Here is a 12486-nt window from a genome sequence, read left to right as displayed (position 1 = left end):
CGTGAACTTCTCAGTCTCATCCGCCCACCTAACTTTCTGCCACCCCCTGGTATGCTTGCCTTCTCTTATAAACCACTCCGTTAACCTTAAGGACCAGCGATCACAAAATGAACAAGGGAGGGGCCTCAGGTTGCTTGAGCCAACGTTTCGAGAAGAGGACTTGTCTTGTCACAAGAAGACAAGTCCTCTTGTCGAAACGTTGGCTCAAGCAACCTGAGGTTTTCCCCTCCCTTGTTCATTTTGTGATCGCCAAGGGCCATCTACAACACCCTCTATCTACCTAAGGACCAGCGGTTATCTTGCCTTTGCATTACATGCCCTGCCCAAGCCCACTTCTTCCTCTTGATTACAACTAGGATGTCATTAACCCGCGCTTGTTCCCTCACCTACTCCGCCCGCTTCCGGTGTCTTAACGTTACACCTACAATTTTTATTTCCATATCTCGCTGCATTGTCCTTAACTTAAGCTGAACCCTCTTTGTTATCCTCTATGTTTCTGCCCCATTGGTGAGTACCAGTAGGATACAGCTGTTGTGTACTTTTCTCTTGAGGGATATTGGTAAAGTGCCATTCATGATTTGAGAGAGCCTATGCCATACGCGCTGCACCCATCCTTATTCTTCTAGTTATTTCCCTCTTGTGATCCGGGTCAGCGGTCACTACCTCGGAGATCGGAGAACGCGGTCCTGGGAGCCGGATGTGACTCATCGCGAAGCAAGGGATACGACGAGGCCTGGCGTCGGCGGCAGAAGCATAGACGACGACAGACAGGGTGGTTCCACTCCGAACCACCGAACCGATCGAAGGACGCTGTGTCCCCCATGCCTGGGAGAAATTACTACCAGACGTGGGTCGTCGTTAAGCAAAGATGCGGCGAGAGCTTGCGACAGCAGCAGCAACGGTGGAAGCAGAAATGCACAGGAAGCACGGCGGAAGCAGCGGTATATGTTGGCCGAGTCGGTCTTCGGGTCACCGGACGGGGTGATGCTACACGGGGTCACGCTGAGCGAGGCTGCTAATTGAAAGACGCTGTGTACGCGAAGAGATCTCGTGCTTCGGCCATCCGGCGGGGGAGTTCGAAGAGGTTCATTCACCTGCGGGGAGACTGCGAGATACTCCTTTCCCGCGGTGGCAACGCACAGAAGACTAGCCGCAGTGGACAAGGCGACACCTCAGTGTTTGTTGGTCTTCCCCTTCTCATCTGTAAATATGTAAAATAAACCTTTCTGTAAAGTTTCCTCGATAACGCAGTCCGACAACGTCATTCGGAGCCGGGACCTGCGGGGCTAAACGAGTTAGTCATCTCCAGGACCCCTCCGTCTTCAACACTGGTGGCAGCGGTGGGATAGAAGCCCCATCTCCAACACTGGTTGGCAGCAGCTGGGATGGACCGTGCGACATCGTACTTTCTCCACGGGTGAGCGTTTTGGCTTTTGCTATGGGATTCGCCAGGCTTTAAGATTCAGAGAATAATCTTGACTGGGAATCAGGGTTTGTCATTTAAGAAGGGTTATTCTCAATGCATTTTTGTGTTAGCAGAGCCAAAGCGGAGAAAGCGGTGTCATGGACCTAATGAAATTGTACAGGTCGGACTTGCTGTTGATATGCGAGCAACTGTCGCTTGAAGTACCCAGTAAAATAACCAAAATTGAACTCTGCGAAATCATTCTTAAACACGTCGAGAATAACGATCAGCTGCTGGTAGATACGTGGAATTTGGTGCAGGGTGAAAAAGCCCGCAAAGAAAAACCCGACCAGGAGGCTAAAAAGAAAGCCGATCGGGAGAAAAAACGCAAGGAGGCAGCTGATCGGGAGTGGGAAAAAGAGAAGGAACGGCAACGGTAAAAGTGGAAGGTGGAAAATGAAATCAGGAAACTAAAGATATTCGAACTTGAAAACGAAATACGAAAAAAGGGCGGTAGTGTGAGAGCCGGAACTCCTGAAAGAGCAAGCGATGCTTATGAAATAGGTCCGCAGATAAGACCCACAGAGTCTGTGACCGTAGCCGCGTTGGTAAATCGCGACACCACGAGGGAAGTGGCAGAGAACGCGTTCAACTGGTGCGGTGGTCCAAGGGAAGCCGCAGAATCCGAGACCATGCCTGGAGTGGTTAGACGTAATGCTAAGAGAGAGTATTCCGAGATAGCGTCTAAACGACACGAGTGCAAGGATTCTCCTCTGTGAGGTAGGAGTGGCAACAGACAACTTTGTCGGGACTGTTACGAGCGCGACCCTTTCAGTAGAGTCGATACAGGCGTCAAACCGGCAGGACCGCGAAAAGGAAGGTTTACCTATCAAGAAAAGTTTCGAAGTTGAAACAGCGGAAACCCCTTTTGAGAGTACCAACCGCGGTAAGAGAGAGTTAGGATGTCACAGTAGCTTCAGTGACAAAGGCTCCGGAGAGGCTACCTTGGTAATACTGGCACAAGAAGAGTGCGAGGCTGCCAAGGAAAAGGGTAGCCATAAGAGCCAGACTTCCAGTGAAGAGAGCTCAGTCGTAGCTGAGCAGGGCAAGAGCCAGACTTCCAGGGAAGACAACTCAGTTGTAGCTAGTTCCCGTGCTTCAAACGATGCCCAGCCCATATCCCCCTGTACTGCCTCGTTGGTGGTTAGCCGTGGGCACCTAGTGCTAATCTTCTAACAGGTCTCCGATTTACTTCTAATATTGACTGAACTTCTGCCCTTAAGCACAGATCCGCATTCCCGAAAGTCCACCCTGGCACCATTATTCCTTTCCAATACCTCTCAGTATAATACACTTCTACATGTGGTAGAGAATCCACAATCACGCGCGAATGTTGGCGAGCCCTTTACGGCGTCTCTTTCATGCTCGCACCTTTTTCCGTCGCACTGCTCCTGTGTATACCAGTCGAACAATGGCTATTGGTCAGATTCTTTCGGACGTCAGACAACTACCATGGACGCGGCGAATAAGCGACGTAGCTTTGGCGAGTCAGGAAGCTCCACCCTCAGCGGTGGGGTCAACTGAGAATCGCTGACCTTCCAGTGTGCAAAAAGTGACGAGAGGAGAAGGAAAGGTGCAAAGACGCTGACATTCAAGTTTCACTTACAGATAACTCAGCTTCTACAAAGCGCATCAAAAAAAAAATTTTTGCTGGAGGATATTTGTGAAGCAGCGTACTTTACCATCACAGGCATACCGCAACTTTATTAGAGCCCCTTTCAGAGCCAACCTTCAGAGCCCCTCTAAGTGTCCCCTACAACTTTTTTCACCCAGCCAGTTTATACGGTTCCAGAATTTTCTCGGCCCACCATCAGTTGCATCGAGCACTTCAGCCATTCAGCAATCGGTGGACTACTTAATTTTCCCCTGGGACAAGGACCTGCACCTCCAGTTTCTTTTGTCAATATGATTCCCATTTTTAGTCTATTTCCTCCTGAGATACTGCACCCTCTTTGCATTTCTGTGTTCCCTTGAAGCCACTCGTCATTGTTCGATGGCATCCCTAATTTCCTAATTCCACTCGCTTTGTAGCTTCCTCTTTCGTTTTCAATGGTTTGGCACTTATATTTCTTTCATTTTCATACTGATGACCAGTTCTGATTAAAATCTCACTTTACTATGGGACGTTTCTCCAGTGCTTCCTCAAGGCCTGCTGGTATTAGCACTAGTTGTTCATCGTTTCATTTTGCGTTCCCCCTTTGTGTCTTTTCTGCATTTCTCTTTTGATCAAGGCTCCGATCTGCAGACCAATATGTTTATAACTGCTTGCTTAACTGTGCTCCCCTCTTCGTCTATTTCCACTTTTGCAAGCTTGCTATAGATTCCCAACAAAATTAGGCACTAGTCAGTGGTCGTCTGCCTATTACAGAATTTCCATGTGATTTGTAACTCACATTTAGTTTCTCTATCTAAAATAACTAAGCTGCGCTGCTCACAGGAGTCTAGTATTAACTTCCTGTTACAATTTTTGTACCCACCCAGGTCCTCGATGAGGCCGTTGATGTCACCCAAGAGAATAATATCGGCACCATCTCAAATTTTATATCATCACTGAGTCACTGACTTAGATCCTTGTTTTCTTGCCTGCAATTGTCCCCTGTCCCTGAATAAACTACCCCTAGCCATGTCCTTTTACCGGAAATTGTTCCTGATATCCAGACATGATCTTTGCAGGTTGACATTACTTTTTGCTAATTTTTTCCTTTATACATCAGCATACCTAATTCCTCCCCCTTCTTTTCCGTTGTTGCTCTGTTGCAGCCTTCCCGGAGGTAGCCACAAAGAAACGGTAGATCTTCTAGATCACCGAGATGTGTTTCGAACAGAAAGTACACACCCACTTCTTCGCCCTTTAACTGCTGTTCTATTTCTAACGTATTCGCGCTCTTTCTACCCCCTTGCAAGTTTATGCAGCTTATCCTAATGTTAAATTTTTTTTGTGGCTTTCTTCCCTATTCGCTTCTGCCCGCCACTGATGGCTTGGGCATCACCAATGAGGAAGGTTGACATATAACACTTACAAGGCACAGAGACAACCACGAGACGGCACCGTAACATATATCGAACCACCATTTCAGGTGGCTGTTCGAAACAGGGTACGTCCCCGAAGGGTATAGCGGGGTCTACAGAGCCTCTCCCAGGACTGCACCCCCTGAACAAACCGGTCGCCAGGTCAGAGGGAGCCTGTACCCATATACGGTGTGTAACCGACGGTGGGTTTCGAACCTGCCACCTCCCGCCGCCGAGGTGGACGACCAAACCACTAGGCCACGGCTGCGGTGGCTTTCTCCTAGTGGCCATTTCGTTGGGCTCAGCCTCCATTATTATGCTTTTTTCGTCGCTTCCACCTACTCCTACGACCGCCGTGGACCCCCTAGAAAAGCTACCGACTGGCCCCGCCAGGCAGTCGATCCCTGCTCCTCCCTTTCGACCAAAAGGGATGCCATCTCGTATCTCTCCTCTCCCAATATCTGCTCCACACACTTCCCACGGGATCGAGCAGAGTCGCCACCTTGCAGCACTGCAGCGAACCCTCCTTGGTATGGATGCATGTCATCGCTAGCCAGCAGTGTTTACATGCGTGCGTATGGCACACATTCCTGACGACTGCTGCTTGTTTTGCAGTTTCAGTGTGTTCCTATTTACTTGACTGCTTCTTAAGAAAGAAACACATGAACACACTATCATCCTCGGCTGCAATGAAGACAATTACAGCCCACATGGAGTATGTTGTGCTGAAGTGGCATCCTCTGTAGGTATTCGGAACTTATCATTTGCCGCGCGACGTCTCGAACACAGCGATGATGGCATTAGGTATTGTGTCAAACCAAAAAAAAAAACAGGTCACCGCAGCCCTACACGTGAATGCAGCAGGCCAGCTATTGCATTTTCTCATCAGTTATAAGTGGGGTACGACAGGTACTGGCACACTAGTCTGCTTGAAGACTTCTGCCAAACATAATGCAATCTGAACAGGCCATTTTGTGTCCTCTATATATGCATCAACAAATTGTTTGCATACTTTCTTCCCGCGACGTTAATCGATTCTGAAAGGCACCATCAGCAACAAATGAAAAGTGAACAAGACCACTGATATGCAAACAGCAAAACAAGAAAACCTGGGCTGAACGAAGCGTAGTACTTGAGCACAGTTTTGTTGTTTCCAAACAAACATGAGTGTAGATGGCGATACTAGCGTCAAAGCGTTTCCGGTATCAATGGCGTGGCACTTGAAAAGGCTTGCACCGGCGCAGGACATGTGTGTCACGCCGGTTTTGATAAGGCAACGCGGCATGCGAAGCATTCTGCGCAGTGTCTGTTAAGGCGCCGCTGCAGGTGACGTGCCAACTTTCGATGCTTCTCTTTTTGCCTGGGGTAACTGCTTGCTCGTAAAATGCGCCCTCTTCAAACAGGAGGTGTTCTGGGGTAAATTGCAGTGTTGCCAGAACAAAAAATGTTCAACAAAAAGTGTATAAGAGGGGTACTTTCATTCCGAAGGTGCACAGGCTCTCCTTAAGAAATGTTAATCAACCTCGCTCTCTTGCTCGCGTTTCATTTTTTGCTGATCGTACATGTAAGGGATTTACATTTCTTGCTGTTAAACTTGAAAACTACTGCGCATATCTGTCACACCACAACAGTGAGAAAATTTCGCCCGAGAGAACTACAAAAATGTTGTGGGTTTCTAAGTGGACACAGGCCACCACCCACCGCGGGTTCGAGCTTCGCGCGAGCCAAGGGCCCCGATCAGCCGTCACCACACACCACTGGGACACCGATGCGGTGCACTCCACCTCTGCTGGGAGGAGAGCGATTCGCCGCAAAGAAATAGGCCTCCAAGTTCACAAAGGAGACGTTTATTCACGTCGTCCTTCAGCAGTACACACACACTCAATCGTCACCCCGTCCCGGGGGCGCGCGAGGAGCAAGGCTCCGCTGCGCGCACGAAGCGACTCGAGTAATGCGCACCGCTAGCACGCCGCTGCAGGAGAATGTCCCCGCGGCAATGCTGTGATTTCTCTCTCGTGTCGACCGTTGGGCCGGTTGCGAGAGAGAGTGGGCATTCAACGCAAGGTACGCCTGTCAGAGGTCGCTGGACCCCGCTGGACAGGCTCGAGCCGCTGCAGGTCAGAGGACACGTGCGGGCGAGCTCGAGTAAGCACTGGTCCGAGCGGCAAAGCCGGCACGGACAAACAGTAACGTACGCACCTTACGCTGTCTCGGAGGGATCTCTCTCTCTGGGCCCCGCTCGGACGGTCGCGCAGTGCGCGGCCGCCCAAAACGGGTCCCGGATTCCCGCCAAAAGGCGCCAATGGCAAAGGCCCTTGGGGAGCCGGGGCGGAGCTGTGGCTAAATGACAGTGATTAGTCACCCAGCCGCCTCTCCACCGCCTGAGGCGGGAGCAAGGGAAAGAGGAGAAACAACGCGGGAGGCCGGCTAGCCGCGCAAAGGCGACGGCAGAAAGCCAGGATTCCCACAATGTATAATGATTCACATAATTTCCATCATTAAATATGTTACTAGTTCATTTCTATGCGAAACTAAAGAAAGATTAAGAAGAAATAAAAGTGGCAATCCCTATATCCTTATGTGGCTTGAATCAAGTTACAGTTGTTGCGATTCTTGGTTTGCAAATGTGGCGTGCAGCGGCTTATCAACGTATCACCCCGACAAAGGCACTCTCGAACCAGTTACATCACACAAGTACCTGGGCATTCACATCCCTTGTATGGATGGATGGATGGATAGGAGCGCCCCCTTTGAAACGGGGTGGTGGCAATTGCCACCATGCTCAGCTTTTCTTTATTATTTTTTTTGTTTACTGTGTTGGCAATTCTCATTAAGATTCTCCATCACCTTTGCCTACGGTTTCCTACAATTCTAACCTTATGCCACATCTCTGCTTTTCAGCCACCAATCCTCCAATCGCTTTTTGCTGACTTCCACTGCAGATTTATTTACATGACCATTGTTATCTTTAAACCCTAGGGCCTCAGAAAGAGTGACTGTGCCTGCATCGACATCCGGATGGATACCATCACATTTGATTATGAGGTGTTCAATTGTTTCCACAGATCTACCACACACTGCACATGTGTCATCTTCTTCGTTAAATTTCTTTTTGTAGCTGCGCGTTCTAAGACACCCTGATCTAGCTTCAAAAAGTAGGGCACTGCCTCTTGAGTTATCATAGAAAAATTCTTTCCTGATGTGCCTTTTCCAGAATCGATATAGTTCTACACTATGTTTCTTTTCCATTGAATTCATCCAATTTTTAACTTCCGCGTAACTGTAGTGCAGCAGCGCCACCTGCACTCTTGAAGAAGAAATAAAAAGCACGAACAGCCTGCAATGGGGTCCGCCAGGGGGAGCCATGGTCACCAACAACCCAATCTTGAATTTAACGACTCATTTCACTCCCGTGGTGCAATCTGGAGGGTATAAAAAAGGCAGTAGGGAGCGACGGGAAGCAGTGGACCCCGAGCTAGAAGGAAGCGTAGGCCCTCTTTCCTTAGTTCACCGTGGGCCGTTGGAGTTGGCGTTGCGGCACTGGTACCCACCAGAAGCCCTCACTGATCCGATAGTTCCCGGTCGAGGCAATGTAGACTCCCCACGTTCGGATCCGAGGACTTAGCGTTGCGGCATTGGTTCACGCCAGAGCCCTCGTTACTTCCACGGCTTCCGGTGAGTCCCCTCAAATCGACAGCCGCAGCGCCCCACTGCATTGGCAGTTTCTGTCCCCTGTCGGACCCTCACGCAGTAGTTTGTCTTTCGAAGAGAAAACCCCCTGGTCTGTTCCCTGTTCTGTACAACCAACTCGTCGCACGTCAAAGGTGCTCGACCTATTCGCGACATAACCTTGGCTACAAAACGGACATTGAATTCACTGCCAAAAAACCTAACCACATATGCCAGGATACTCCAAACACAACTTTCACTCAGCCCCTACTAACACTATAGGCTTCTTTTCTACAAAACAATCGTTTGTTAGGAACATGATATATTTGGGACCGAGGTATTAGTGACCAGATTACCATGTAGAGAAAGAGGAAGGGGAAAGGCACTGAGATTAACCGGAAGGGTGTTCCGGGTGGCTACCCCGCACAATGGGGGAGAGGAACGAGGGCATGTAAAAGGATTGACCAGTGAGAAATTATCATACCTGCGTATATTAGTCTAACTCAAGCTGTGGTAAAACGGCAGTTTGGGCGAGTTGGTTATGCAGCTTGTAATAAAAACAGCGCACGGACACAGGACGAGAATGGAGAGAAGACACACACAGCGCTGAACTTGGAACTGCGTTTATTGGAAAAAACAAGCTGCTTTTAAGGCAGGGCGTCAAGAAAGCACGCGCATGCGCTTTGTCAAAAATACACTTGACAGGTAGCAAAATGTCTCGTAATGGCACGTGGGATTATCGGTGCTTATGTATTTCGTAACAGATTTGTTAGGAAAAAGATGTGTCAGCCAGCCTTCAGTAGCATTGTCCTTTAAGGAAATGAAGTTGCTAAACAGTAGTTGCTAAACCGATAATCACACGTGCAGTTACGGTGCATTTTGTTACCTGACAAGTGTATTTTTGACAAAGTGCATGCACGCGCTTTCTTGACGCCCTGCCTCAGCTTGTTTTTTCCAATAAACGCAGTAGCAATTTCAACGCCGTGTGTGTCTTCTCTCCGTTCTTGTCCTTTGTATGCGCTGTTTTTATTACAAGATAACTCAAGCTGCATGGCTTTGAATACTTATCTCGCTGGAAATTATCGAAAACAATGCAGCTCCACCAAGAGTGGATATCGTTAAAGAAGGCCATGGCACTACATACCAGGGGGCAAGTTCTCAAGATTGCCCGCACAGTTTCCGTGGTGAGTGAGAGACAGCTCTCGCCAAGGCCCTCGATGCAGCCTTGCAGTTCCCTCAGTTGAGAGGAGTCCACCAGCGGTGCCGAGCGATCCCTGTGTGGCTCTTCCAGCTCCACGGCGTGCGAGACAAAGTCATGAGACAGGACGAGTACCTTGGCTTGGGGAAACAGGCGAATGAGTTTGCACACTGTGTTCTTGTTGTGCACAACACATATCTCCTCTGTGGCTTTCAGCACCTCCCTCGCAGCACTTTGGAAAGGGTCAGAGGAGCCGAAAGCTGCACATCCGGCGAACAGGGCCCCCGAGATTCTCGCCCTGCGCAGCGTGCTCCTCGCGGCGACCAGAGCCCTGTGGTTCATGACCAGGAGGCTGCCCCCCTCATTGCCCAGGCGGCATCCGTCAGGAAGCGGTGTGTCCCGCGGCCACGGTGCTTCCAGCTTAAGTACGATGTGGTCCTCCGCAGTCAGAAGGCTGTGGGGGTCCCCGTACTTCTTCACTGGTTCCATGGCTACACAGCTCCAAATAGCTGAAACATTCAACGAAAGAAAGATTCATTCATGGCCACATTTAATGCGACACGCAACCTCATTTCGTGCCTACACTACTAGGCCCCAAAATTTAACACAACGTTGGCGTAGGGAGTAAAATTTTTCTTGCGATGTGATGCAAGTAAGACATGAGGTTGGGCCAGTCGATTCATGGTTAGAGCAAAAAAGAACTACACGAAGACAACGGGACAAAAGAAGGCACGAAGGTTCCGTCGTCTTCTTTTTCTACTCTTGGCTCTACCACTCTTTGTATGAACAAGGGACAAGTGGCAACCACCTATGTTAACCTCATCGCACTGTCAACGTGCCAGTCGAGTCTTGGGCTACTGCCTGAAGCAAAAGATTGTGCCGGCCGAAATCCAGAGGCTCTTTGGCGCCCCGGGCCCGTCCTGGGGACATGTTCGCCAAATAAACTGCGCTTTGTGTGTATGTGATGCAACTCCCTCGTCTCCAGAGCTTCCAAGTATGAACAGGCATATTTGTTCTATCACCTAGTTTAATTATGGCAACTTGATCGCAAGGCCGCACTGCAGTAAATATGTTCCCGAGTGCACGGGAATTCTTCCTGCGGTGTTTTATTGTGAAACCTGTTGAGCACAGCGCAGGATGTGCCTACCGTGGACCCTATACACAGCAGCAGTTGGTTCATGCGCCACCCACGTACGAGACCCCGCAGGTGCCTATGGCCACTTCACTGTCTTTGCGGTTCAGAGTGGAAGCCCAGCAGGACTATTCTGCATTTGCCGATAGTAGTAGTAGTAGTAGTAGTAGTAGTAGTAGTAGTAGTAGTAGTAGTAGTAGTAGTAGTAGTAGCAGCAGCAGTAGTAGCAGTAGTACTGTAGTAGTAGTAGTAGTAGTAGTAGTAGTAGTAGTAGTAGCAGCAGTAGTAGCAGTAGTACTGTAGTAGTAGTAGTAGTAGTAGCAGCAGTAGTAGCAGTAGTACTGTAGTAGTATTAGTAGCAGTAGTAGTGGTAGCAGTAGTAGTAGTAGTAGTAGTAGGAGGAGTAGTAGTGGTAGCAGTAGTAGTAGTAGTAGTAGTAGAAGTAGTCGTAGTAGTAGTAGTAGTAGTAGTAGTAGTAGTAGTAGTAGTAGTAGTAGTAGCAGCAGCGGCAGCAACAGCAGCAGCAGCAGTAGTAGTAGTAGTAGTAGTAGTAGTAGTAGTAGTAGTAGTAGCAGTAGTAGTAGTAGTAGTAGTAGTAGTAGCAGCAGCGGCAGCAACAGCAGCAGCAGTAGTAGTAGTAGAAGTAGTAGTAGTAGTAGTAGTAGTAGTAGTAGTAGTAGTAGTAGTAGTAGTAGTAGTAGTAGCAGCAGCAGCAGCAGCGGCAGCAGCAGCAGCAGCAGTAGTAGTAGTAGTAGTAGTAGTAGTAGTAGTAGTAGTAGTAGTAGTAGTAGTAGTAGTAGTAGTAGTAGTACTGTAGTAGTAGTAGTAGTAGTAGTAGTAGTAGTAGTAGTAGTAGTAGTAGTAGTAGTAGTAGCAGTAGTACTGTAGTAGTAGTAGTAGTAGTAGTAGTAGTAGTAGCAGCAGCAGCAGTAGTAGTAGTAGTAGTAGTAGTAGAAGTAGTAGAAGTAGTAGTAGTAGTAGTAGTAGTAGTAGTAGCAGCAGCAGCAGCAGCAGCAGCAGTAGTAGTAGTAGTAGTAGTAGTAGTAGTAGACTTCATTGGTAGCATTATTTAAGCGGTCATGCAGGGTTGTGACTCCCATTTGGGAGTGACTTCCTCTGCCCAATCTGCAAGAAGGGCTTCAGTATTCATGCCAAGTTGGATGATTAAATCGTTCCATGCCTCTCATGAGGGAGCTGGTAGGAGTTTGTTTCGTTTTTGTTTTTTTTTGTGGGGGGGGGGGCATTGACCTTGCATGCAAAAAGTATATCCTTTTCAGGCGCTTTGTACACAATCACGTATACAACAAACTCACAGCTTTTTCTGAGAGTATGGTACACCGAGCAGTGATTTCATTGTTTCATTTGAACTAAGCACCTTCCTTGTTGCAAATATGTTGGTTACTTGTGCCATGTAGCGAACGCAGTAATAATATTTGCCTGAACAGTGAGCTAGGTAGCACTTTATCCACCATTTTTGACCAGACAGATTTTGTCGCAAGTGAAAACATTAAGATTGTTTTTGCTCAATTTTGGGCGTAATGTGCATCTTTGAAATGCAATGTGATTCCACGATCGCTAAGGTGCTTACCTGACACATGCGAACATTCCGATGTTACTATTTCTAACAAATCTGACACTGTGTACGGAATTCTGCACATGGTTGTAAAAACTTACCCGCAGGTCTTTCATGCTCAAAATCTAACAAGTTCCTTTTCTTGAGGCCTGAATATACTACTGAGAATAAGAAAACAACTGATTTCAATAAAACAAAAAATGGTACCTGAAAGGGATCATGTTCCTGTGTAATAATTTCAGATACGGCGCAATTTCGGCATTTTGAGTTGAATTCTTCTTTAGAGATTCCATGTAATCTGTGAGGACTCCGGACAGGTCCTAGTTGGATCCTTCTGAACGTTGTTGCCTGTGCTGTGTTGGTGTGAAGTGAGATCACGCGGCGCTCTTCATGAGTCCGTGGCCGATTCGTCTCCTTTGTGGTCCTTAGCAGAGGTTGTG

General features: G+C 48.4%; 1 protein-coding gene across 1 annotated transcript in view; it reads right to left on the bottom strand.

Moving 5' to 3' along the window:
- The window catches only part of LOC149325195 (uncharacterized), a 73984-nt gene that overhangs the window by 37024 nt on the left and 24474 nt on the right, over positions 1-12486 (bottom strand). Inside the window, exon 2 of the mRNA XM_089562743.1 lies at positions 9288-9850. Within this exon, the coding sequence (XP_089418869.1) occupies positions 9288-9850 (563 nt within the window). The remainder of the gene's footprint in view (positions 1-9287; positions 9851-12486) is intronic.

Source organism: Amblyomma mixtum, chromosome 10 (assembly GCF_055824585.1).
Source record: "Amblyomma mixtum isolate Tamu chromosome 10, ASM5582458v1, whole genome shotgun sequence".
Taxonomy (NCBI): Eukaryota; Metazoa; Arthropoda; class Arachnida; order Ixodida; family Ixodidae; genus Amblyomma; species Amblyomma mixtum.
Note: the sequence above shows the minus strand (reverse complement) of the source record. Positions and strands in the feature narration are given on the sequence as shown.